Source organism: Danaus plexippus, chromosome 12 (assembly GCF_018135715.1).
Source record: "Danaus plexippus chromosome 12, MEX_DaPlex, whole genome shotgun sequence".
In the NCBI taxonomy this organism is placed as follows: domain Eukaryota; kingdom Metazoa; phylum Arthropoda; class Insecta; order Lepidoptera; family Nymphalidae; genus Danaus; species Danaus plexippus.
The window spans coordinates 6,403,473-6,423,862 of NC_083545.1; the positions used below are offsets into that span (position 1 = coordinate 6,403,473).

General features: G+C 34.3%; 5 protein-coding genes across 10 annotated transcripts; 2 read left to right on the forward strand and 3 right to left on the reverse strand.

The window, feature by feature from the left end:
• The first annotated feature begins 154 nt into the window (after positions 1–154).
• Positions 155–6,510, forward strand: LOC116772759 (protein LSM14 homolog car-1). 5 transcript variants are annotated; one of them, XM_032665051.2, is made up of 9 exons: positions 155–383; positions 1,083–1,490; positions 2,272–2,381; positions 3,198–3,336; positions 3,733–3,926; positions 4,163–4,299; positions 4,788–4,976; positions 5,233–5,357; positions 5,431–6,510. In XM_032665051.2, the coding sequence occupies exons 1-9, from the start codon at positions 263–265 to the stop codon at positions 5,436–5,438; spliced, it is 1,431 nt and encodes a 476-aa protein (XP_032520942.2). In that variant the 5' UTR covers positions 155–262; the 3' UTR covers positions 5,439–6,510. The 5 variants fall into 5 exon arrangements, with proteins under 5 accessions (XP_032520942.2, XP_061378176.1, XP_061378175.1 ...); XM_061522192.1 differs by having other exon boundaries at positions 5,251–5,357; XM_061522191.1 differs by having other exon boundaries at positions 3,201–3,336.
• A 28-nt stretch (positions 6,511–6,538) lies between these two features.
• Positions 6,539–11,460, reverse strand: LOC116772757 (15-hydroxyprostaglandin dehydrogenase [NAD(+)]-like). The gene is made up of 6 exons (XM_032665049.2): positions 11,109–11,460; positions 10,069–10,192; positions 9,375–9,481; positions 8,677–8,850; positions 8,228–8,382; positions 6,539–8,026 (listed from the first exon to the last, which is right to left on the reverse strand). Exons 1-6 carry the CDS (start codon positions 11,199–11,201, stop codon positions 7,921–7,923), a joined length of 759 nt encoding a protein of 252 aa, XP_032520940.1. The 5' UTR covers positions 11,202–11,460; the 3' UTR covers positions 6,539–7,920.
• Positions 11,461–11,512: 52 nt separating this feature from the next.
• LOC116772756 (kelch-like protein 10) lies at positions 11,513–15,019 on the reverse strand. Its single transcript, XM_032665048.2, has 7 exons — positions 14,108–15,019; positions 13,856–14,037; positions 13,522–13,733; positions 13,302–13,450; positions 12,978–13,164; positions 12,666–12,788; positions 11,513–12,544 (listed from the first exon to the last, which is right to left on the reverse strand). Exons 1-7 carry the CDS (start codon positions 14,948–14,950, stop codon positions 12,354–12,356), a joined length of 1,887 nt encoding a protein of 628 aa, XP_032520939.2. The 5' UTR covers positions 14,951–15,019; the 3' UTR covers positions 11,513–12,353.
• A 114-nt stretch (positions 15,020–15,133) lies between these two features.
• Positions 15,134–17,122, forward strand: LOC116772758 (large ribosomal subunit protein eL18). Its single transcript, XM_032665050.2, has 4 exons — positions 15,134–15,205; positions 15,334–15,420; positions 15,519–15,780; positions 16,896–17,122. Exons 1-4 carry the CDS (start codon positions 15,203–15,205, stop codon positions 17,093–17,095), a joined length of 552 nt encoding a protein of 183 aa, XP_032520941.1. The 5' UTR covers positions 15,134–15,202; the 3' UTR covers positions 17,096–17,122.
• Positions 17,123–17,596: 474 nt separating this feature from the next.
• LOC116772673 (uncharacterized) lies at positions 17,597–19,605 on the reverse strand. Of its 2 annotated transcripts, XM_032664932.2 has the most exons (7): positions 19,184–19,601; positions 18,887–19,072; positions 18,643–18,778; positions 18,319–18,578; positions 18,046–18,247; positions 17,879–17,981; positions 17,597–17,801 (listed from the first exon to the last, which is right to left on the reverse strand). In XM_032664932.2, exons 1-7 carry the CDS (start codon positions 19,445–19,447, stop codon positions 17,666–17,668), a joined length of 1,287 nt encoding a protein of 428 aa, XP_032520823.2. In that variant the 5' UTR covers positions 19,448–19,601; the 3' UTR covers positions 17,597–17,665. The 2 variants fall into 2 exon arrangements, with proteins under 2 accessions (XP_032520823.2, XP_061378273.1); XM_061522289.1 differs by lacking the exon at positions 17,879–17,981 and having other exon boundaries at positions 19,184–19,605.
• Between the last annotated feature and the right edge of the window lie 785 nt (positions 19,606–20,390).

Here is a 20,390-nt window from a genome sequence, read left to right on the forward strand (position 1 = left end):
TATTATTATTTTTAAATATATTTCTTAATAGAACTTAATAGAATCATAAAAATATTTTGAAAGCTGTATAATTCAAAAATATCAAATAAGATAACCGTTTCTCATTACCGATACTTTATAATCTGTATCTACAGCTGTTTGTAAACGCTCCGCTTGTTGCCAACTTCCCTTCAGTCATTTTACTTGGTGGCTGATGGTTTACGGTTGACTATTATATCGTTTAAAATCTTCGTCATCTGCAGTTAATATTAATAGTGGCACTATGAGTTCGGGAATGCCTGAACTGGGCTCTAAGATAAGCCTAATATCGAAAGCTGATATTCGTTATGAAGGCCGACTCTTCACCGTCGATCCTCAAGAATGTACCATCGCCCTGGCTAGCGGTAAGTTGACAAATGGATGCTTGTTATCTTGATGGGTGTTACTTTCTAAAAATGTTTTCTCCTTTGTGACTTGGGCCTGTAAAATTGGCCATTTTTAAAACTTATTATCTTGTAAAGAAGTATTTAATGGGAAATCTATTAGATTTCCCTCCTATTATCCTATCAATAGTATTGTTTGGAAGCTTCTAAAAGTTGTTTATTTCCCCCATAGTTTGATACATTTTCACATCAATTGGAGTAATAAGATTTGGTAAATTGAGATTTTTTCCTTTTGTATTGTCATAGTTTTTAATCTACCCTCATAATTAAAAGCATTTGCTTTTTTTGTGACCGTCGATTCACATTGATGACGTTGATAGTGATTTGTTCTTGTAAACAATGGTGGTACTATTGAATGATGCGTGTTTTATAAATCTACAGTCGTGCATTTACTTACAGTTTTTCGTATTTGCAATTTTTCTAAACATTTAATACAGTTTCAAGTATAGCTATGACAACTGCTATATGTAACATACTTAATATTATTTAACAAATTACACTTGCAAAATTATTACTCTTAGCTGATGGCGCTATGAATTATGAACTTCTAAACTTTTTAATCATTAGTCAGAATATTATAATGTTACTACTATATAACACATTCTTATTGACTGTGCACTTTAATGATTCGTAGATCTTATATATATTTTTCATTTGCAGTACGGTCTTTCGGCACGGAGGATCGAGAGACTCAGTATCCTGTAGCACCTCAGAACCAAGTGTATGATTACATTTTGTTCCGAGGATCTGACATCAAGGATATCCGAGTTCTGAACAATGTCCCTTCCCTGCCGAACGATCCAGCCATTGTTCAAATGTCCGTACCACCATCGCTCGGTGGTGGACAAGGTCAAGGGCAGTACTCTGGACAATACAACCATCCTGTGGTCGGGCAAACTCAATACCCACAATACCATCCCATGGGTGGGTTTCCTGGAAGTGTTCACCCCCAGCTGAACAAGACGAGTGAGTTATCTCCACAAACCTCAGTGGATCTGGCCCCACTACAGCCTGTTACTGCACCAATCGGATCTGGAGTGGTGCATACCAACCAAGTGAAAGACCAAGGTTTTTTTTTAGAAAAATATAGCTTTGGCTTCTATATGTAATGCTTGCGATTTTTTTCTTGCACCATTTATCACTAACTTGTTAAATTTACTTAGCCGCTAAGTTTTCACTCTAGTAAATCATTGTTTTCATCTCATTGAATACTATCATTATAATAATCACAATAGCTTTTTTCATATCATTTTTATTATAATGCTTATTTCTTCATATATATACCTGTATTTCTTTTTAGTCTTCCATAAATAACAAAGTAATGTTGTAATTGAAGGAATAAAAAAAATTTTTTGTTTATGTTGTCGATCCTAAATGTAATTACTAATGTTCTTAATGTTGGTACTAAAGCCAACCAAAGACTGTGTATAATTAAAATACTAATTATATTTTGTATGAATATACTAACTTAAAAGCAAAATATTAAATCGCAATCTTCATATTATGCCTTGGTCTGTTGCTTGTCAAGAACTCATTGATATTCATAACCCACCACTATCTTCATTTAGTCTAAGCTTTATTTCATTTTATTAAATAATATAGATTAATTACCAAGCTCACTAGATCTAGTACAGAAATTTTACGAAAACCACATTAGTACAAATATGTATCTCTTAATAAATTTTTATTGTTGTTAAATCCTAACAGATGAATTTGTTTTTATCACTTATTTTCTGTCAAATTTCATATTATGATGACTTTAAATGTTTATGAGCTACAGAATTATGTAAAAAATTTATTATTGATTATTTTTTTTTATATAAAATGGTTTGTCAATTTAATTTTTCAGGTTCAATGCTAGATCTCATCGGCGGAGGATCCCAGCAGGGTGTTTCTCGTTCAGGGACACCGGCTGTGATCGGACACAGGAAGAGTCCAACCACTGATCAGGGGACACAGGTAATGTTATATTTATATGAAGTTATTTAGAATATACCAACATTCAAAAACGAATATTGAATACCATTAAAGCAATATCCTTAATTTTTAATAATTTACCAGAAAATTGGAATGGTTTTATTTTATTATTATTTTTTTAATTTTGACTGCAAAGTGCTTGATCATTCCACCCATCGAAGGTGGAAATGAAAAAATAGGTTGTAAATGCACCATCTCAGTATTTAATATGTTTCATTTTACTTAAGTTTTGATAAATTTTGTAAGCAAGAGTTAATGTTACTGGCATAGTAGATTTAACACTAGGGGTTCTGATTTCAATAAGTATCTAGTGGACCAACAGTACTAAAAAAAATGTTTATGACAATGTTGGTATTGAAATCCTTTTTTTCTCTCTATGAACAATTTTAATGTTACACACATAAACAAAATTAATTATCTTTTTATTTACTTCTGTATATATATTTGTTATTTATCTCTTACTATATTTCAAGTGTTATACTTTTTAAGAATTTTATTAGCATATTTATATAAACATATATGTTTTCCTGAAATCATTTTTTTTATTCTTCTTATAACTTCTCTGCTTGATCATGGTTACTACAAAGTAATTGGAACTTCTGTAATAATGTCGAATAAATAACTAGGGGAGGTAAATCCGAGAGACTGAGCTTTATATAAAGTGTATATATATATATGATATGTATATATATATATATATATACACACACGCTTTATATTATCTGTACTGTACTGTATATTCTATCTATATAACTGTGCCATATAAATCATATGATGCTAAGTATGTTTGATCTCCAGCAGGCCGGTGCATCTGGTCAAGAGCGTCGTAACAGTAGCGGCAGTAAACAGGCGGGACAGACCCGGCCACGACCCAGTTCCAGGACACGCCAGCGACAACCCAGCGGCAGCCACAACCCGCCCGCTGAACATATGGACAGTCAGTTAACATACAGTTTACCTATATTAGTAGTTTATAGTGAATACTACATTGTATTATTATTATTATCCTAAACTGTAGACTATATAAGTTGCAAAAATAATAAAATAAACGCCAGTTGAAACAGTTGCGTCCTAAATGAAGTGGTTTAAGTACGTATCACTGCGGTTCTTATTTGTTAAATTATCTTTTGACGCTCTTGGTTATTTTAGTGTTGCATATAAGTAGAATTTTCTTTTAAATTACAACAAATGTAGTATTTAAGGTACTGAATTAAAATCCGCTTGGAAGTGTTTTGATTTCTATTCAACTGTTTCACTTTATCATTGAGATTATCGGTAATTTGTTCCTTGTATATGTAACTGTAGGTCATAATATATCGTATGTTATCCCCAGTGGTTCAAAACAACTACAACCGCGGCGGCTGGCGCGGTCGGTCCCGCGGCCGTGGTCGTGGGTTCGTGCCTCGCAACAAAAACACGCTCAAGTTCGAGAAAGACTACGATTTTGAACAGGCCAACACTCAGTTCGAGGAACTACGTATACAGCTGGCTAAGACTAAGATAGCCGACGGGGATGTTAAAACTGAGGTATGATTATTATATGCCGTCCCGTGGATTCTCATGGGTTACTTCCTGTGTTACGTCGTTATTAGATTTCTTTATAGAATCTTAATAGGAATGAAAGGGCTTAGCTCTCAATATTTCATGCTATTATAACATAACAGCTATTTTATATTTATACACAGAATTATACAATCCTGTCCGTCAACACAGGAGTAATGTCGAAAGTTAACATTAGAGCTGCAGCTGATGGTTCATTGCAGGGTGAAGTTGACAAGAAGGATGACTCCGGCAACGAGACCGGCGCGGGGGAGGCGGAGCTCGAGGAGCATGACGTTATTGCCGGCTACGACAAGAAAAAGAGCTTCTTTGATAATATTTCATGCGAGGCTGTGGAGAGGTGACTTACACTAGTCAATATAAACCGTACGACACATTCCTGACTAAGTGTTTGAATCGTCAAACTAAGACAATGACGCGGCGCGCAGTTATAATAATAAAAACTGTAAAACGTCGCTCTTTAGTCAGACGATACTAACTCTTGTCCGGTATACTAAGTTTCGCAAAAAAACTGATATTAGTGTGTTTTTCTTATACACTGAGATACAAAGATTTAAAGCAAAAGTAAATGTCATACAGAATATATACCTGGAGAAATAAGTTAGCGGATAAAAATATAAGTATGGTTAGAAACACAGTTAGTTGTCCGACTGAAAAAATGTTCGATACAAAGATATGTTAAGTTCATTTGCAACCAAATTCCACAATAAGCTCATAGAAGGCACAATAAAAACAGTAAGGAGGTTATATATGTAACCAAACAATACATACATGAAATGGATTAAGAAGTTAGAGATGATCAATAATAATATCAATATCTTGCACTAGGTCGAAGGGTCGCAGCCAGAGGACGGATTGGCGGACGGAGCGCAAGCTGAACTCGGAGACGTTCGGGGTGTCGTCCGCGAGGCGCGGGGCCTGGAGACCGCGAGCATCCTGGAGGCACGGCCCGCACCCTCCGCACGGACACATGCACCACCCTCACCCCCACCCGCACTCTCACCCTCCGGCTCATCCGTGAGTACACGCTTGATTTTTTAAAATATTGTGTTATAGAAATCATTTCTTTATCGTATGTCCCGCTAAATAACGAAGTACAATCCGGTTGGATAGTAAAAATTGCTTTCATAACAACATGATCGTCATTTCAGTTTGAATTTCTGTAACATTGCCATATGTCATCAATAGCTCGATTATTCACCATCATTTCTCATATATATATTTTAGTCCGTGTGTAGTGTAGTCAGCGAACGTTTTCTTATCTGAAGAGTAGTATGTCGTACTTCCCCAGCTGGCGGCCGATGCGAGGCGGTCGCGGTCGCCCCAACAACAACCCGAACGCTCGCCGCAACACCGCGCCGCCGCCGCAGACGCAACCGCAGCCGCAGTCCGCAGCTGGTATAACCATCGCATGACAAAACAATATCATCAGACATGTTTCTGATAAATTATCGATTCCTTTCCCTTCCAGCCAAGTAAGCCGAGGGGTCCACGAAGAGTATACTGAATCTTAATTTATTATCGCGAGGACTAATCACAAATGGATAAGTAACGGAAAAGTGTATGTTGGTGATTGAAGTGTGTTATATGTAATCGAATAAAACGTATAAGGTGATGATGCAGCGGGAAGATTATTAAATATGGCACGGATTAAAGTGACGGACATTGTTTTGGTGTGATAGTGTTGTATCCTATATATGGAAGGTCTAAGTTGGTAATTCCCGTACGCATGCAAATGAACAAGTTTCGTCCAAGCGATTAGCGGTCGGACATTAGGTAACGACTCACGACACGTCTACCGCGGCTATATTAGGCTAAATTCTGTGATGAGAGGGTCAATAATTGTTGCCTTTTTATATAGAGCCCCTACATTGTGTAATTTGAAAACTTTATTTATGTTACGCCCAGAAAATCATATATTTTCGTAGCTTCTCACCTATTAAAGCATTTGTGCCTGTTAACTTACGAGTTAGATTAATGTAAACCTGTTTTATAGTTACGGACCACGGGCGGTGTCGCAGCAGTACCACTAATGTATAGTTAATGAGCTTATGGAAATACCTCTGAGCGAGTTTTTTTCTGCTGGACAGGTGTGACGTTAAAATTTATCGACGTTTAATCCTCGAGGTGTTTCGGCTCTTAAATAAAATTCGCGATGACTTTGTGATTAATTTGACTGTCGTTTTTATTGTTAGTTTTAGATGGAACGGTCCGCGTGGGACTGCGGTCCCGCGCCCGAGTCGGGGTTGTAGCGTGAAGATTTGTTATTATTGTATAGAGTCGACCTGCCGCGAGGATTGGAGTGATGTTGCATCACACAAATTTTAGTATTTTCCTTTAAAGGACTTTCGTTTCACTGTTTCATATCAAGTGATCATTGTATTGTAAAATTTTAAAGTCGATGAGAACGAGGTCAAGTGTTTGAGGTTGTTTAGCTATTAATTTGTTTTTTTTTTTTGACAAAAATACAATATATTTGTGAATCTGTAACTCAAAACTGTACCTGGTGATTGTATTGATACGAAAATATACATTTACTACAAATCTTCCAGATGGCTATTTAATTAAAACACTTGTAATTTTTGTCAATAATGTTTTTATTGCAAAATAAAACTTAAGCATGTACAAAAGTGACTCGATAATATTATGTTTCAACAAAAGTACAAAATTCTCATATGAAAACTTAAAACGATTACAAACAAACGCTAGACGACGCTCACCGTAACGTAACGACGGATGACAAATACACATTCTTATATAATATTACATTAAAACACAACTTACTGCCATTAAAATATTGTGTCGAACTAAATTCTTACGTATAAAACAAACTATTAGTTTACATTCCGAAATATTCCAATCAGCGGCTGGTGAAATTTATTTGGATTTTAATTAAAGTATTTGATTCAACATCACATAGAAACGTTTTAAACATAAAAAAACAACTCGTCTAAAGCCAACCGAGCTACACACAAAACAACAAATGATATTTTCATATACATAAATGTCTAACATCCGTAACCTTAGAAGCGGTGACTATTCAATGCGAACGCGATTAAAATACCTTATGGAATACTCGAGACGCGGTAAATGACTTACGAGCTAATACTTACATGTTACAGTTTATAAAACATTTAAAAAATATACTCTTAACACTAGGGTTACAAGAAGAAACTATTTACACAACCGTATTGCTATTATAAAGGTTATTCGACATTCTCAGCTTTGTTGTCGTGGTTAAAATGACTGATTATGTTCGTTTATATTGGCGAGAACTGCCAACTAGAGTATTCAAATCCTTAATAAGGTATTGTCAAGTACACCGCAACTGTGACAGATAACATCTCCTCAGTAAAAGTCAAATCTTTCTCACAATCAGTATTTAACCTGTGTAACTGGTAAAAACGTATTCAAATATCAGTCTACTGTAGTGAAATTAAGGTCGTCTTTAAATAAGTACATGTTATAAAGCATTCAATACTCGCTACATTCATTGAGCATACATGAGTTACGTGTGAACCCACCTTAAATTTTATCTAAATAAATGTAATACAGGAAAATGTGTTGATAAAATATTTAAAGATTTTATGTCTAAACCTTCACCAGATATGTCGAAGCAGTGAGGCCGTGTGTAAGCGAAAATTACACAAAATCGACACCTTAAAAACAATAATACTTAAATCTTAAATAACCTCATAGACAGGTAACTTTACTCACATACTGCTTCGACTAGCACAGCTGTAGTGTAAACTCAGCCTAATAGAGGAAATACATTTTAACTACCGAACATAATTTTTTTAGAGCTATAACAAAATAAGGAAAAAAGAGTATCCAAGTTATAGCCTCTAGTTCTCATTAATATTTTTCTCAAACAATAAATTTTAATTAAGCTTTAAAGTAAGTTATCTTGGACAAACTATTTGGATATGAGGCAGATTATAAAATGTATGTTTGGAGATTTTTAGCCGCGCCATTCGCGAGCCGCCAAACCGTTCTCGACCACCCACACGGAACCGCTCTGAGCCTTCATCAACACGTCGATCAGGGTTCGACCCACGTGCTCAGGACTACAAAGAAACATTTTAAATTATTATTAGTTTCATATTTACTTTAAATTTCTTGCTTTAGACTTCAGAAGAATATTTTCAGAAATGATATTGGAATTGAATAATGTAAATGGATATTAAAATTTTAATCCAGTTAAATGAAATTTTTATTTAATATTTCTTGTTTTATTTTGTCTTCCACCAAATTAAAAGTTTTTTTACCTTTGAGCTTTAGAATTCGCGTTATCCCTCTGCCACGCTGCCTCGTAGTCGGAAGACATTAGTTGTTTCCGTATTTCCTTAACAAGCCCCGTGTCTGTGAGCCCGGCCAGGAGTGCTATGCTGCGAACGCCCGTGAGGCTCACGTGGTATTGGTCCTATTCGATACGGACATCAAAATTATTTGTTACAAATAATTTCAGAATATGGTAACAAAGATGGTGACTGCAAACCCAGTGATTTTTAATTCTGGCTTAGAATTTTTTTAATAAAATTGGTTTTACAGTTTGTAATTAAAATCAAACATTTTAATGTGTTAGATAATCTATTCTTTTACTTTCATTATATATACGACGAGTTTCTGTTTTTTTTTTAAAGATTTGTAAATAAATTTGAGTCTGGACTGCTGAAAAAAAATTGTATGGCATTGCTAGTGTTGCCAGTTCACTTACCCCATACGACCTTGTTAGGCCGACGACAGCATAATTAGTGGCGGTGTATATAGGAGTGGAGACTTGGGGACGGACGAAGGCTGTTGAGGCTGTGTTGACGATGGTACCACCAGCGCCGCCGCGGTCTTTACCCATGAAACGGTACGCCAACAGAGTACCACGAATAACACCGTTCTGAGATACAAGAATAATAAATATTACGAAAAAAAATGTTTTACAAGTTGAACGCCAATTATAAAAGGCAAAGCTTTATAAATATTTAGCTGACTTTTATATGAACCACACATTAAATATATTTTAAATTACAATATGTATTTTTTCAATGAGAAAACCACGTTTAAAGCTGATTTACCTATGTTAATTTATGTTATACTACCTCAAATTCTAAACAGAAGTCATTTGAAAGAAAATAACGTAATAATATTAGTATTGCAAATTATTATATTGATGATGTTGATCATTTTGTACGATAATTGTTCCTAAAAATTAGTTAAATATTTTATTTATAGTTATGTATATCACAATCTTATATTATAAAAAATATCAAAATGTTAGTGACTTTAAAAATAATCTGAAGTGAATTTTTGGATTAACAGGTCTAATTAAGACATAAAAGTTTCTAGAGCAGCTATTACCTCAGAATTATAAGGCATTACTACCTTATTAGACATAATTTTTAATAAATGTAATGTACTCACCAAATTAACGTCGACTTCGAGTTCCCAGAATCTATCGTTCATAACACCAGCGTTATTAATAACGATGTCGAGTCGATTGAAAACCTTTATTGTCATCTCAAACGCTTCTACAATAAAAAAAATATATATCTTATTAATTATAAGTTTTATTAATGCCCCAGAGGAACCGAAAACATCAAACAGTATTTTTTTTTTGGTCGACAAAACTATATCAAAGTAAAAAAAATTAAGCAAAAATTCCAGATGACGTGATTTTCATCAACCATATATAAAGTACCAAATGGATTTTGAAAATTTAAATTTTAACTTGAATATTTATATAATTATATGTGTGTGTACAAAAGCGCTGAAATAACACTATTAGTAATAATGGAAGCTCTGATTAAAAACTATTTCATTCATTGTCAAAAGTGTCACCTATATAATTTTTAATAAAATTTGCATGTTTCAATATAGATAAGTATAGTACGTAGATATATATGATTAAAAATTAGATATAATGACAAAGTTTTAAAGAAGAAAAGTCGATTCTGGACAGAGTTAAGCCAACCATCCTATATTGATATCGCAATATATCCTCATATATATATTATTTTTCAAGTTTAAGTAAAGGAGCTACAGAGAGCATACGGGAAATAATTACCAAGAATTTTAAAAACAATGATCAAACCTAGTACACTTTCATATATTATACCTTCATATTGCGGATAGTCAGTGACGTCACATTGACAGAACAGCACGTTTTTCCTTCCATACTTAACACCCAGCTCATCGGCCACCTGTTCTCCTATTTCAGAATCGATATCACAGAGTGACACCTGTGACACACGTTTAAACGCAATCAGATAGATAATAATATATATTTCAAATAAAACATGCATTTCTAAACATTTATTGTTGTGTCAATTTTGACATTGTAATTACAATTATGCCATTTCTTTTTTGTTTTATTAAGTACCAATATAGGATAATAATTAATTAACTATTTACTTCGAATAGGACAAGAAACGACTAAGTTACAAAAATAAAAAATAAAACAGACGTCGAATGCTAACTACTCTATATTGATTAGGGTAAACAAAACAGAATATTTCAATAGACTAGTCGTTTCAATTTAGAGTCCACGTTGGCACCAAATTGGCAACTAGGATTTTGATTAAATATTTACGAGTTTACCTAGACTGACCTTAAGCAAACAAAGCAGATAGATTTCTCCTATAAATATTTAGCTAAGAGAAAAGTAATTATTTAAGAGATAATGACTAACGAATTGAATACCTAAGTATTTTAAGATTCATTTCATGTAAACTAGGAATTAAAATATATGCCTACAGCAATAAACCTAATATATTTTAACAAGAATAAGAATTCCTATTAATATAAAATCATTCGGTGAAAATGAAACCTGCTCCGATGATCTTTATTGAATAAATTAATAAGCACTCAAAAGTATATTTAAAATATATGCATTAAAATAGCTAACAAAGTTTTCTCTATTCTCTGTACGCGAGGTTTATATTGAATGAATATAAATCAACGACCATAGCGGCGCAAAAATCAATACAAATAATGTACCGGCAACTGAAGACACTTGACATCTTTTCTTACGTACGTAAAGCTATAACTTAATATTTACGCTACACATATACCGTTTGGCTACTTTCCAAGCTGAAACCTTTTACCTTGAACTCAAGATTCTTAATATTACATGAACCGATTTATATGAAAACTCACCTTCGCTCCTTGTTTTAATAATTCTTCGCTATAAGCTAGCCCGATGCCGGCCGCGGCACCAGTTATTAAAGCAACCTTCCCTTTTAACTCCATTGCGATATTTTTCTATTTTGAGAGGACTGCGCCCGAATGCTGCAACCACTACGCTCAATGTGGCTTCGATCGCGACGGAAACTTCGCCCGGAGGGAGGCAGGCACACCCACTCCCCGAATTCCCCTCCGTAGTAAATATACGCACGAATGCACGCCACTCTCGCTATTCACGTGAATTCAGTCCTGTGGATAGTTCACAGGACACCGCATACACCTACTATAAAGTATAAATAGGCCGTAGTACGCTGTACGACACTCACATGTCCCATCGAGTGTACCCGTCCACATGAACGCTTAAATGAAACAAAACGACAGTTTGATATTTACTTTATTTGTAAATTTCTCGTATTCAGCGTGGTACAATAAATTTTTCTGTATTAAAAAAAAGTTATAGAAATTTTACATTTTTTTGAATTCTTCTCAATGACTAGTCAAAATATCACAGATCGACGGCGCCGATGATTCGTGCGGCGTCTTATTGTTAGTATTTCAAAGATATTTAAAAAACGCGACCTTGATTACAACGGGCGCGGACTGTACACAAATATCGCAAAATAAAATTTATCAAACTACATTACTAATATTAAAAAAAAAACATTTATAAACTGAAAATTTAAAAATATTTCCCTAATACAAAATGTATTCTAAAATTTATATGATATGGTATTGATTTCATTTATTACAATATAGGTACAAATAAAAATAGTCTATTAAAATATTTCGATAGAATAATCATGATTAACGATACATTAATATATGATAGACAAAACTATGTACAAGTATATCACACGTTTCATATTTTACATCGATTTCCATTAAAAGAAAATATTTTATTACAGTTTGTACATAACCGTCGAAGTAGAGCATAAGAACAGTCATATGTGAGCCAGTCGCAATACCTACTAGAATTTTCGTAGCATTAGAGATGAATATTATTTAAAATTTAATTAAATTCGTTTTTTAAAGTCGTCTGTTAAGCAAAATTTTAAAAAAATTTTTGTTTTTAAATTTGGAACATTCCAACGCTTCTTTAGCTGAGCAAAAACAAAAAGTTAAGCCGTATTTTTAAAAAAATCTGGTATTTAAGTAACAGGTGTAAATGTGTAAACGTTATTTATTGTTGGGAGGACTGACAGAATGTATTGAAATCAATCAGGAGTGATGTGCCTGATCAGCTCCGGCGGCTGGGACGGCTTTGGCCAAGTAAGAAAATGACCTAGCGTTGGGCAAGCCTGCCAACACACACGCGCTAAGAGCTGATCTAGTGAGGTTCATGGGGGCCGCGTCGTACCACTCCGAGGTGTCCCCATCATAGCACTCCACGTGCGGTATCGTGGTCGAACCTATAATTTGGATGTATTGGATACTACTAAACATTTCCGTTGGCAACACCAAATTTGTGCTATCTATATTTAACATTTACAAAAATACAAATTTAGAAATAGTGAATATTTTACCACTCACCATTAAAACCTCCGATAACGAATATCATGTCGTCAAGCAGGACGGTAGCAAAATTACTTCTAGCACTAAACATTTCAGTGACTTCCTGCCAGTCTCCACCACGGTATGGACAGAAACGTTCCCCTGTTAAAAATAGGCTTCTTATTTCGTACGGCAGCGGTATAAAGTATAGAATAATTTCAGGTAATTTAGAATTAAAAATATAGAATAATTTACAACAAACAACTTTTCTTTCACTAAGAAGTTATGGTAGAGGGAATAAGAGATGCAACTTTTTATATTTTCTGAGAAAAATAAAAAAGCTATGATCACCAGTATTCAGCCGGCTGTAGCCGTTGAAACCTCCGAGAGCGTATAAAGCGTCTCTGTACGCGATCAAACTGACCCCAGAGCGTGGGCTCAGCATCGAACGAATGAAGCTCCACTGTTTTGTTTCCGGATCGAACACTTCCGCTGAACTTAGTACCTCCTGACCGTTAAAACCGCCCACGATGTATATCTGATATCAACGTCAAATAAAAATAATATAACAATAATATACAATCATTATTTCTACATTTTAAGCCATTTGAAACTTCATTAAAGTAATGTCAGGCTATTTAATGAAAATACTGTAAATCTATACAGCCAATGTACCTTCCCGCCTAGTGATGCTGCGCTAGCATCGGATCGTTGTTTATTCATAGGGGTTGTCATTTCCCATTGATTTTTATCTGGATAGTATCGCTCCACCGACGACATGCGAGTTCTTCCGTTATATCCACCAAGAGCGTAAATTAAACCGTCTGGAAAAGGAACTGACACTTGTAAGGAGAATTTGCAAGATGTTTTAAATGAAGAGAGAATATTAAATCACCATGGACGACTACGCTGACGTAACACCTGGCCTGGTACATGCAGGCCCGTTCTATCCAGGTGTTGGCCACGGGGTCATAGCAGCGGACGGTGTTGAAATGATCACTGCCATCAAAACCACCAATCATGTATATGAAATTGTTCAAAGTGCACAACCCGTGATATGCTCTAGGGGACAAGTCCATATGTATTGATAGGAACCATCTGTCAGCTCTGAGAAAAAAACATAATATATTTTAAGTTTATTGACCGAAACTTTCTATTACAAATTATACAATACATATATTAATGTGAATCTTCGAAACATTTTGTAATTCTATCACAACGGTTATTACCTCGTATCATAAGTTTCCACAAAACTCGTCGGACTGCCAGCACTCCATCCGCCAACAGCAAATAGTATTTCGTAAGGAATTCGTGGTCTCGCCAGAGGGTCGTTAAGGTCTGCTTCAGCGTCGGGTCTAGAATCCAAAAGTGTTAGAAACACTACCGCCGGATACAGAGCTTCCTGGCATTTCTAAAAACACAGACAAATATGATAGCCAAACATTTTATTCACACAACATATAAAAATTAAAGATTTATACCTCATCTTCAATTACCGGCTGCCATTGTAAAATTTTTGACTTGAAGTATTTGTAACTGATATGACCGTATCTTATACATGATAGAAGTGAGGAAATATATTTCCTTCGATTTTCAAGATCATGCTCTACCCATGCTTTGACAGCTTGAAATACAAGTTCCTCATTTCGCACATTTAATTCATCATCCCTCAAAATATCTTCCAATTCTTCAAAAGATAATGATTTGAATTCATTGCATTCTTTTAAAATTCTAGCAAAGTGTTGTCGGATGTACAATTTGCCCTTCTTCTCAAGTTCACTACAAAAATAGCACCTGGCAAATTTAAATATTCCAAGACAATTGTGAGGCCTTAATTCTTGCAAAAGAAATTGACAACACAATTGTATAACACCGACAACATCAAATTGATCTGCATAGGGAAGTAAATTTTCCACATTTTCTGCAGTCACAGTGCATGATCCTGTGTAAGCGTAATCAAGGATTAAACTCATATAATATGACGGGACATCTACTGCTATTTCAGTCTCTTCAGGTTGACCTTTCTTCAATGAATTTATAAATATAGCTTTGAAATAGGGACTCACGGCAGAAAGTATCGCTCTATGAACTTGAATGGCTTTTTTATCTTTGCAAACAATAGTCCCATCACATAATTGACCGTTTTGCCTCAATTCATTCCATATTGCAGGGAATTCTACTACCGAATAATTTTCAGGGAGACATGCACATTTCCTTTTACGTGTAACTATTCTCCTTTTTGTTAATCTAGGCTTAGAGGATACAGGAGTACGAACAGAATTTTTGCTTTTTGATAATTTTCGATGTTTCGTATTAAATTCCATCCCTTTCGAAAAAAACGGCGGTCGAAACTTGTTATCTGTCGCGACGACAGATTTTAGGACATGATATATTTCCTTTGTTTCATTATTTTAAATAAATGATATTCTATTTAATTTTATATAGTACCAGGAACAAATATTTAAAACTTGTCTATGATATATATTTTATATTAAATATATCACAATGGCAATACTGTCTCTCGCTGTCAATCCTTGTTTTTGTCTATAGACTCTCTTTTTCATCCGGTTGTCAATATGGTGAGTTTCGCCTGGATGTGAATAAAATAAATCTATAAAAATCTTGGCGATACTAATGTGTTGTGGAAGTTTAGTGCTCTTAATCGTTAAATGTGTAAAGTAAATATGTGTTCCGATGTTTATTTCAGGGTGTCGACATCAACCATAAACACGACAGGAAAGTCAGGCGTACTGAAGTTAAATCTCAAGATGTATACTTGAGGTTGCTTGTAAAGGTAAATTAAAACTGCAACAACGACAACAAAGATAATTTCGTATAGTTTTAATTCATTTCATATTAAGTTGCATTCCTAACCTAATGCATTGTTGACAGTTATACAGATACTTGGCGAGACGTACAAATGCCAAGTTCAATCAGATCGTTCTGCGGCGTTTGTTCATGAGCCGTATCAACAGGGCTCCAATTTCCCTGTCTCGTTTGGCTCGCCACATGAAGAAGCCTACCCGTGAAGGACTTATTGCCGTGGTGGTGGGTTCAGTAACCAACGACGTAAGGTTGTACAACGTCCCCAAGCTGACTGTTGCCGCTCTTCACGTCACTGAGAAGGCTCGCGCCCGTATCTTGGCAGCTGGAGGTAGGTTTTTGATGTAAACAAAGATATGTTATAGGTTATGTTACATACTTGTGGACTTACAAAATTGGCTTCCTAAAAATAATTGAGCTTATTATTACCATCACAAGCCTTCTTCTTTTATTAGTATTTTGTAATATACAATTTTAAGTAAATGTAGTGCTAATAAAACATTCAAAATCAGAGAAGTCAAACTTGGTTAAAGCATACTATACTTTTATAAAATTCCAAGTGAATAAACAAGCTCTTTAACTAATCATATGGAAAAGAACCCTTAGGAAAGTTGACACGGTAGTCGAAGACAAATTTAAATTTACTTGGGAGAAAGTTGTAACTGGATTTGTTAAGGATATCACAAAAACAAATCTCAGTATCATAGTAAACAATGTCTTTGCAGATTATCAATAATATTAATATGATTTATTACAACCGACAATAACTACTCTGCTTATACTACTCTGCTTGTACCAAGCGGAGAATAGTAGCGACTGTTGTATGAAATTTTACCACACTTGTTTTAGAAACCATGCTTTTACATTAAAATCTAGTTGTCACTTAGTCCAATCTTCAGATCACTGTTTCTTTCCACATGAAACACTGAACATGTTTTTGGTGTAGTGCCTCTGAATATCAACATTTTATTTGCTCTTATACAGTTCAGAGCTTCTCTTGAAAGATGAATTATGAGACTGTTTAAAGATTGCTTATAAGTGACATTAAACAATGCCCATACTCTGGCAATCTTTTTTATATAGTACATGATAAGACAAGTTGGAAAATATGTTAATTCTTAACCTTCTAACATGACTTGAAGTCCTGCCTTCTGCCTTGAACAACTTTCACATTTTTGCTTGCAAAGAGGACTAAAAACCATAGAACTCTTCTGTCTATAACCATTTCCTAATAATATATAACAAAATGTCTTAAGAATAATTATACACCATTGAGATGATAATTTTGAGTTTTTAATTTTTCACACACATTTTTGTGTATGAATTTTGTGTGAAAGCCTGAACAAGTTCTATACTTAATACAATTTTACATTTTTGAATTAGCTGATGTTTTGGTAGTTCTAAATTTGTGATATTTGCATTATAAAATTTTTCTCTTAATTGCAGGCGAAATCCTAACATTCGACCAGCTAGCACTCCGTGCGCCCACCGGCCGTAAGACAGTCCTCGTCCAGGGCCGCAGGAACGCTCGTGAGGCTGTCCGTCACTTCGGCCCGGCCCCAGGCGCTCCTCGCTCTCACACGAAGCCCTATGTACGTTCCAAGGGACACGAGCGCTCTAGACCTAGCCGTCGCTCTAATGTATAATCATTTTAATATAAGGAGTACAACCTACCTCTTGTTTTATTTAAATATATAACGATCAATAAACAATCCTTGAACATTTCACATGCTGTGAAATTATCCATTGATGGAGCTTAGACAATAATCTAAACCTCCATGTTATCATCAACTATAGTATGAAGTCGCGTAACACAGACGATAGATTTACTGACAGTTGTTTAAAACATCTAAAGTGCATATTATTAAATATGCTTCTTTTGCTAAGTCTAAGCTGGCATCGTCAAACTACACACGGGGCGTTATCAGTTCTTCAGTAAGAAATTATAGCATTGTGTAGTTAGTAAACGAGATACGTTTCGTATGTAGTGACAATGCCAGCTTGATGTATAGAGCAGTATTAATGTGTAGGTACTACTTACTAACGACCCGATACCAAATCGATCGTGTTCAACATTCAAGAGAATGCTAATGACTATAATGACAAAAATTAGTTTATCATAAAATGTTAAAATACAAAGAGCGATGTCATCAATAGAACATATTACATTTATAAATTTATTAAATAAATATCACAATTCTTTCCATACTTTTCCACTAACTACAAAACATGCACGACCAGTAGTTAACAAGTACTTCATCTTGCTGCATCACACCTAACACAACTTTCAATTTTCTTATGGCATCCGATTTTCCTGAATTTGTTTTCGCCATTTTGATTGTGTTCGCTATCCTAAAAAAAGACTTATATTAGTGATCAGGAACAATAATATTGTTTCAATCTATAAATATGATTGTTGACACTCTCACCCCAACCATTCCAACTGAAGAGATTTTATATGTTGGTCCAATACAGCATTTGTTAATTTCGTGTTATCCATAGCAATTTCTATCCTCCTCATCAACGTGGGGCCTTGATATAAATAACTTATTACCCTAAGCTCTATTCCATATTTATTACTACCAATAATACTTACATTTATCAGGCAAACTTCCATTCCATTTACAAACAAAATCATTATTTTCTACTTCTTCTATACAGCAATTACCATATGTTTCGATGTTGTCTCCACCAACTGAGACTATAGGCCTGTTATTATCTACATTTGTACTAGGAATTATTTTTAATAAACAGTCTATAATTCTTGTCGGTTCAAAGTTAACACATTTTATGACTATCTGTAAGGAGATGGTTATTTAATTTTCTTTTATGATGTTCATTACAGTGAATATTTAAAAATGTTTCTTACATGAACTCCAGTTAAGATGCAATACAATACTTTTTTAAAAGCTTCCTTTGTTAATAGACTTTCTAATTCCCTTAATGTCAGGCAGTTGTTATTAGGAACAACACAGGCATTTTCTTGAAATATTGTGTTGCTAGTTAATTGTGGAGTGATTTTATTAAGTAAGCCATGACTTGTATATAAAGTTTCAGAATAAGTTACTGCACCTATTCTGAGGATGTGTGTAAAATGAGAGTGGAGTTTTTTAAAAATGTCTGCATCTCCTATAAAAAATTATAATAATTAGGACACATATACAATTATAATATTTAGGCTCAAAATTAGTACCTGTTAATTGCACTAAGGATCGGGACTGGCCAAAGTCATGTCGTCCTGTCTTAAGCCTTAAAGCTCTTTGAGAGCATATACTTTGTTCTTGTTCATAGACCTCATTAGCTAGATTTTGCAGTTCTTTTGCAATTTTCTAGAATAAAATAGAGAGGACTAAGACTCTCCTTACATTTTAGCATACTTAATACATACATTTTTATTTATTCCTCAAACTAACCAAAATTTATCTTAATGTAACTACCTGCATGTGTTCTGAGAGTACTGGTGTAATATTTAATAGTAACATTTTATCCTTCATTAAAACAACAATTGAGAACAACCTTTTCAATCCCCTTGACCTAGTATCCTTTAATTGAAAGGTAGAGCTGAGCACATCTCCTTGTGTGTCACTGAAATAAACCACTCCACCTTCTTTACTCCAATTTACCTTAAAATTATTCAATAATGTAGATCCAATTTAGATACATTTACAGAAAATTATTATTGATATCAAAAAGCTGTTTGTTTATAATTTAACATTGAATTCTTAATATCTTACTTCACAAGTAATACTTCTTAAAGCAGCTTGTCTCAAAAAAGAGGTAACTTCAGGATTTGGAACAGATTCCCTGCTACAAAAGATTGTATCGCCATCTCTTGATATTAGTACCATTTCTGAACCTATAGAAGTACAGCCATTGCACTGTACCGCATTTTTAGAGGGCTCGGTGGTGTGTTGTTCGTCTTCAGTAGTATATGTACAAAATACTGGTCTTGGTCCATGAGCCTCACAGAAATGACAAAAACCAACAATTGCATTCATATTTATATATATTCCAATATTTTTTTTTTATTAAAGGGGACAGTATATATAGACATTAAGTTACTACATAGACTTTTGGTTTCTATTGGCAATACATAATTAATGACTGATACCAGTCTTTGTATTGTTCATTGTATTTATATCACATGTCAAAAGTCAAAACTTGAAGCTTAGAGTACTTAGCTGTCAATACTAAATTGGAGAAAACAGATTAATTAAATCATTATAAGTAGACTCAAAATGAATAAAAAAGATAAAATATTCTTTGTTTTATGTTCATGATAGTTTGGTTGCAAAATAATTATAAAACAATTTAAAAAAATCCGTGTTATAATTTCACAAAGAAAGTGGCATAAAAGATAAAACCGAAAGGACAATTGCGACATAAAATACCATGAAGATAAGTTCAATCCTTTCCTACGGCAAAAAGTTTCTCAAAATATTCCCAATTTTTAAGGCAAAAAACACTCTTATCTTGTGGGAGCGGTAAAATGCTCAAAGTTGTATGGCAAAAGCAAACCTCAATTTGTAATATTTTTTCACTTTTCCGTTATTTTCGGCTTGTTACAAATTTTATTGTCTCGCTGTTTTTCTTTTGGAATATGTAAGAAATACGAACTTTACGGTACTACAGATTCTAAGTTGACCTTTAAGTTCGAAACAGAAGAAATTTCGGTTATTCAACAGAATAACTTCTGTCAGCCTAATATAAGGCATTTGTAGTATCTGAGTGGAGTGTCAATGTTTTTCCTTAATCACAATGCCACGCCTGCTAGAAAATCAACAACGCTTCGGAACAGTTGAAAATAAAATAATCAGATACTAATAGCTTGTTCTTTTAAACGATATGTAATGAAGTTACATTCCATTTGTTTTGACATCGAACAAGGTTGTATTTTTAAGTGGGAAAAGAGGTTTAAGAAAGTGGCGGCAAGCGATGCCG

Excerpts from the sequence above, each read along its gene's own strand:
- LOC116772759 (XM_032665051.2), top strand. The coding sequence starts at position 263 with ATGAGTTCGGGAATGCCTGAACTGGGCTCTAAGATAAGCCTAATATCG. Across the intron at positions 1,491-2,271 it reads CAACCAAGTGAAAGACCAAG|GTTCAATGCTAGATCTCATC; the intron begins GTTTTTTTTTAG and ends TTAATTTTTCAG. Across the intron at positions 2,382-3,197 it reads CCACTGATCAGGGGACACAG|CAGGCCGGTGCATCTGGTCA; the intron begins GTAATGTTATAT and ends TTTGATCTCCAG.
- LOC116772757 (XM_032665049.2), bottom strand. The coding sequence starts at position 11,201 with ATGGAGTTAAAAGGGAAGGTTGCTTTAATAACTGGTGCCGCGGCCGGC. Across the intron at positions 8,383-8,676 it reads GCCTAACAAGGTCGTATGGG|GACCAATACCACGTGAGCCT; the intron begins GTAAGTGAACTG and ends CGTATCGAATAG. Across the intron at positions 8,027-8,227 it reads GCGAATTCTAAAGCTCAAAG|TCCTGAGCACGTGGGTCGAA; the intron begins GTAAAAAAACTT and ends GTTTCTTTGTAG.
- LOC116772756 (XM_032665048.2), bottom strand. The coding sequence starts at position 14,950 with ATGGAATTTAATACGAAACATCGAAAATTATCAAAAAGCAAAAATTCT. Across the intron at positions 14,038-14,107 it reads AGCCGGTAATTGAAGATGAG|AAATGCCAGGAAGCTCTGTA; the intron begins GTATAAATCTTT and ends CTGTGTTTTTAG. Across the intron at positions 12,545-12,665 it reads CGTTATCGGAGGTTTTAATG|GTTCGACCACGATACCGCAC; the intron begins GTGAGTGGTAAA and ends TCCAAATTATAG.
- LOC116772758 (XM_032665050.2), top strand. Across the intron at positions 15,421-15,518 it reads ACTTGAGGTTGCTTGTAAAG|TTATACAGATACTTGGCGAG; the intron begins GTAAATTAAAAC and ends CATTGTTGACAG. Across the intron at positions 15,781-16,895 it reads CCGTATCTTGGCAGCTGGAG|GCGAAATCCTAACATTCGAC; the intron begins GTAGGTTTTTGA and ends TCTTAATTGCAG.
- LOC116772673 (XM_032664932.2), bottom strand. The coding sequence starts at position 19,447 with ATGAATGCAATTGTTGGTTTTTGTCATTTCTGTGAGGCTCATGGACCA. Across the intron at positions 18,779-18,886 it reads TACTCTCAGAACACATGCAG|AAAATTGCAAAAGAACTGCA; the intron begins GTAGTTACATTA and ends ATTTTATTCTAG. Across the intron at positions 18,248-18,318 it reads GCATCTTAACTGGAGTTCAT|ATAGTCATAAAATGTGTTAA; the intron begins GTAAGAAACATT and ends ATCTCCTTACAG.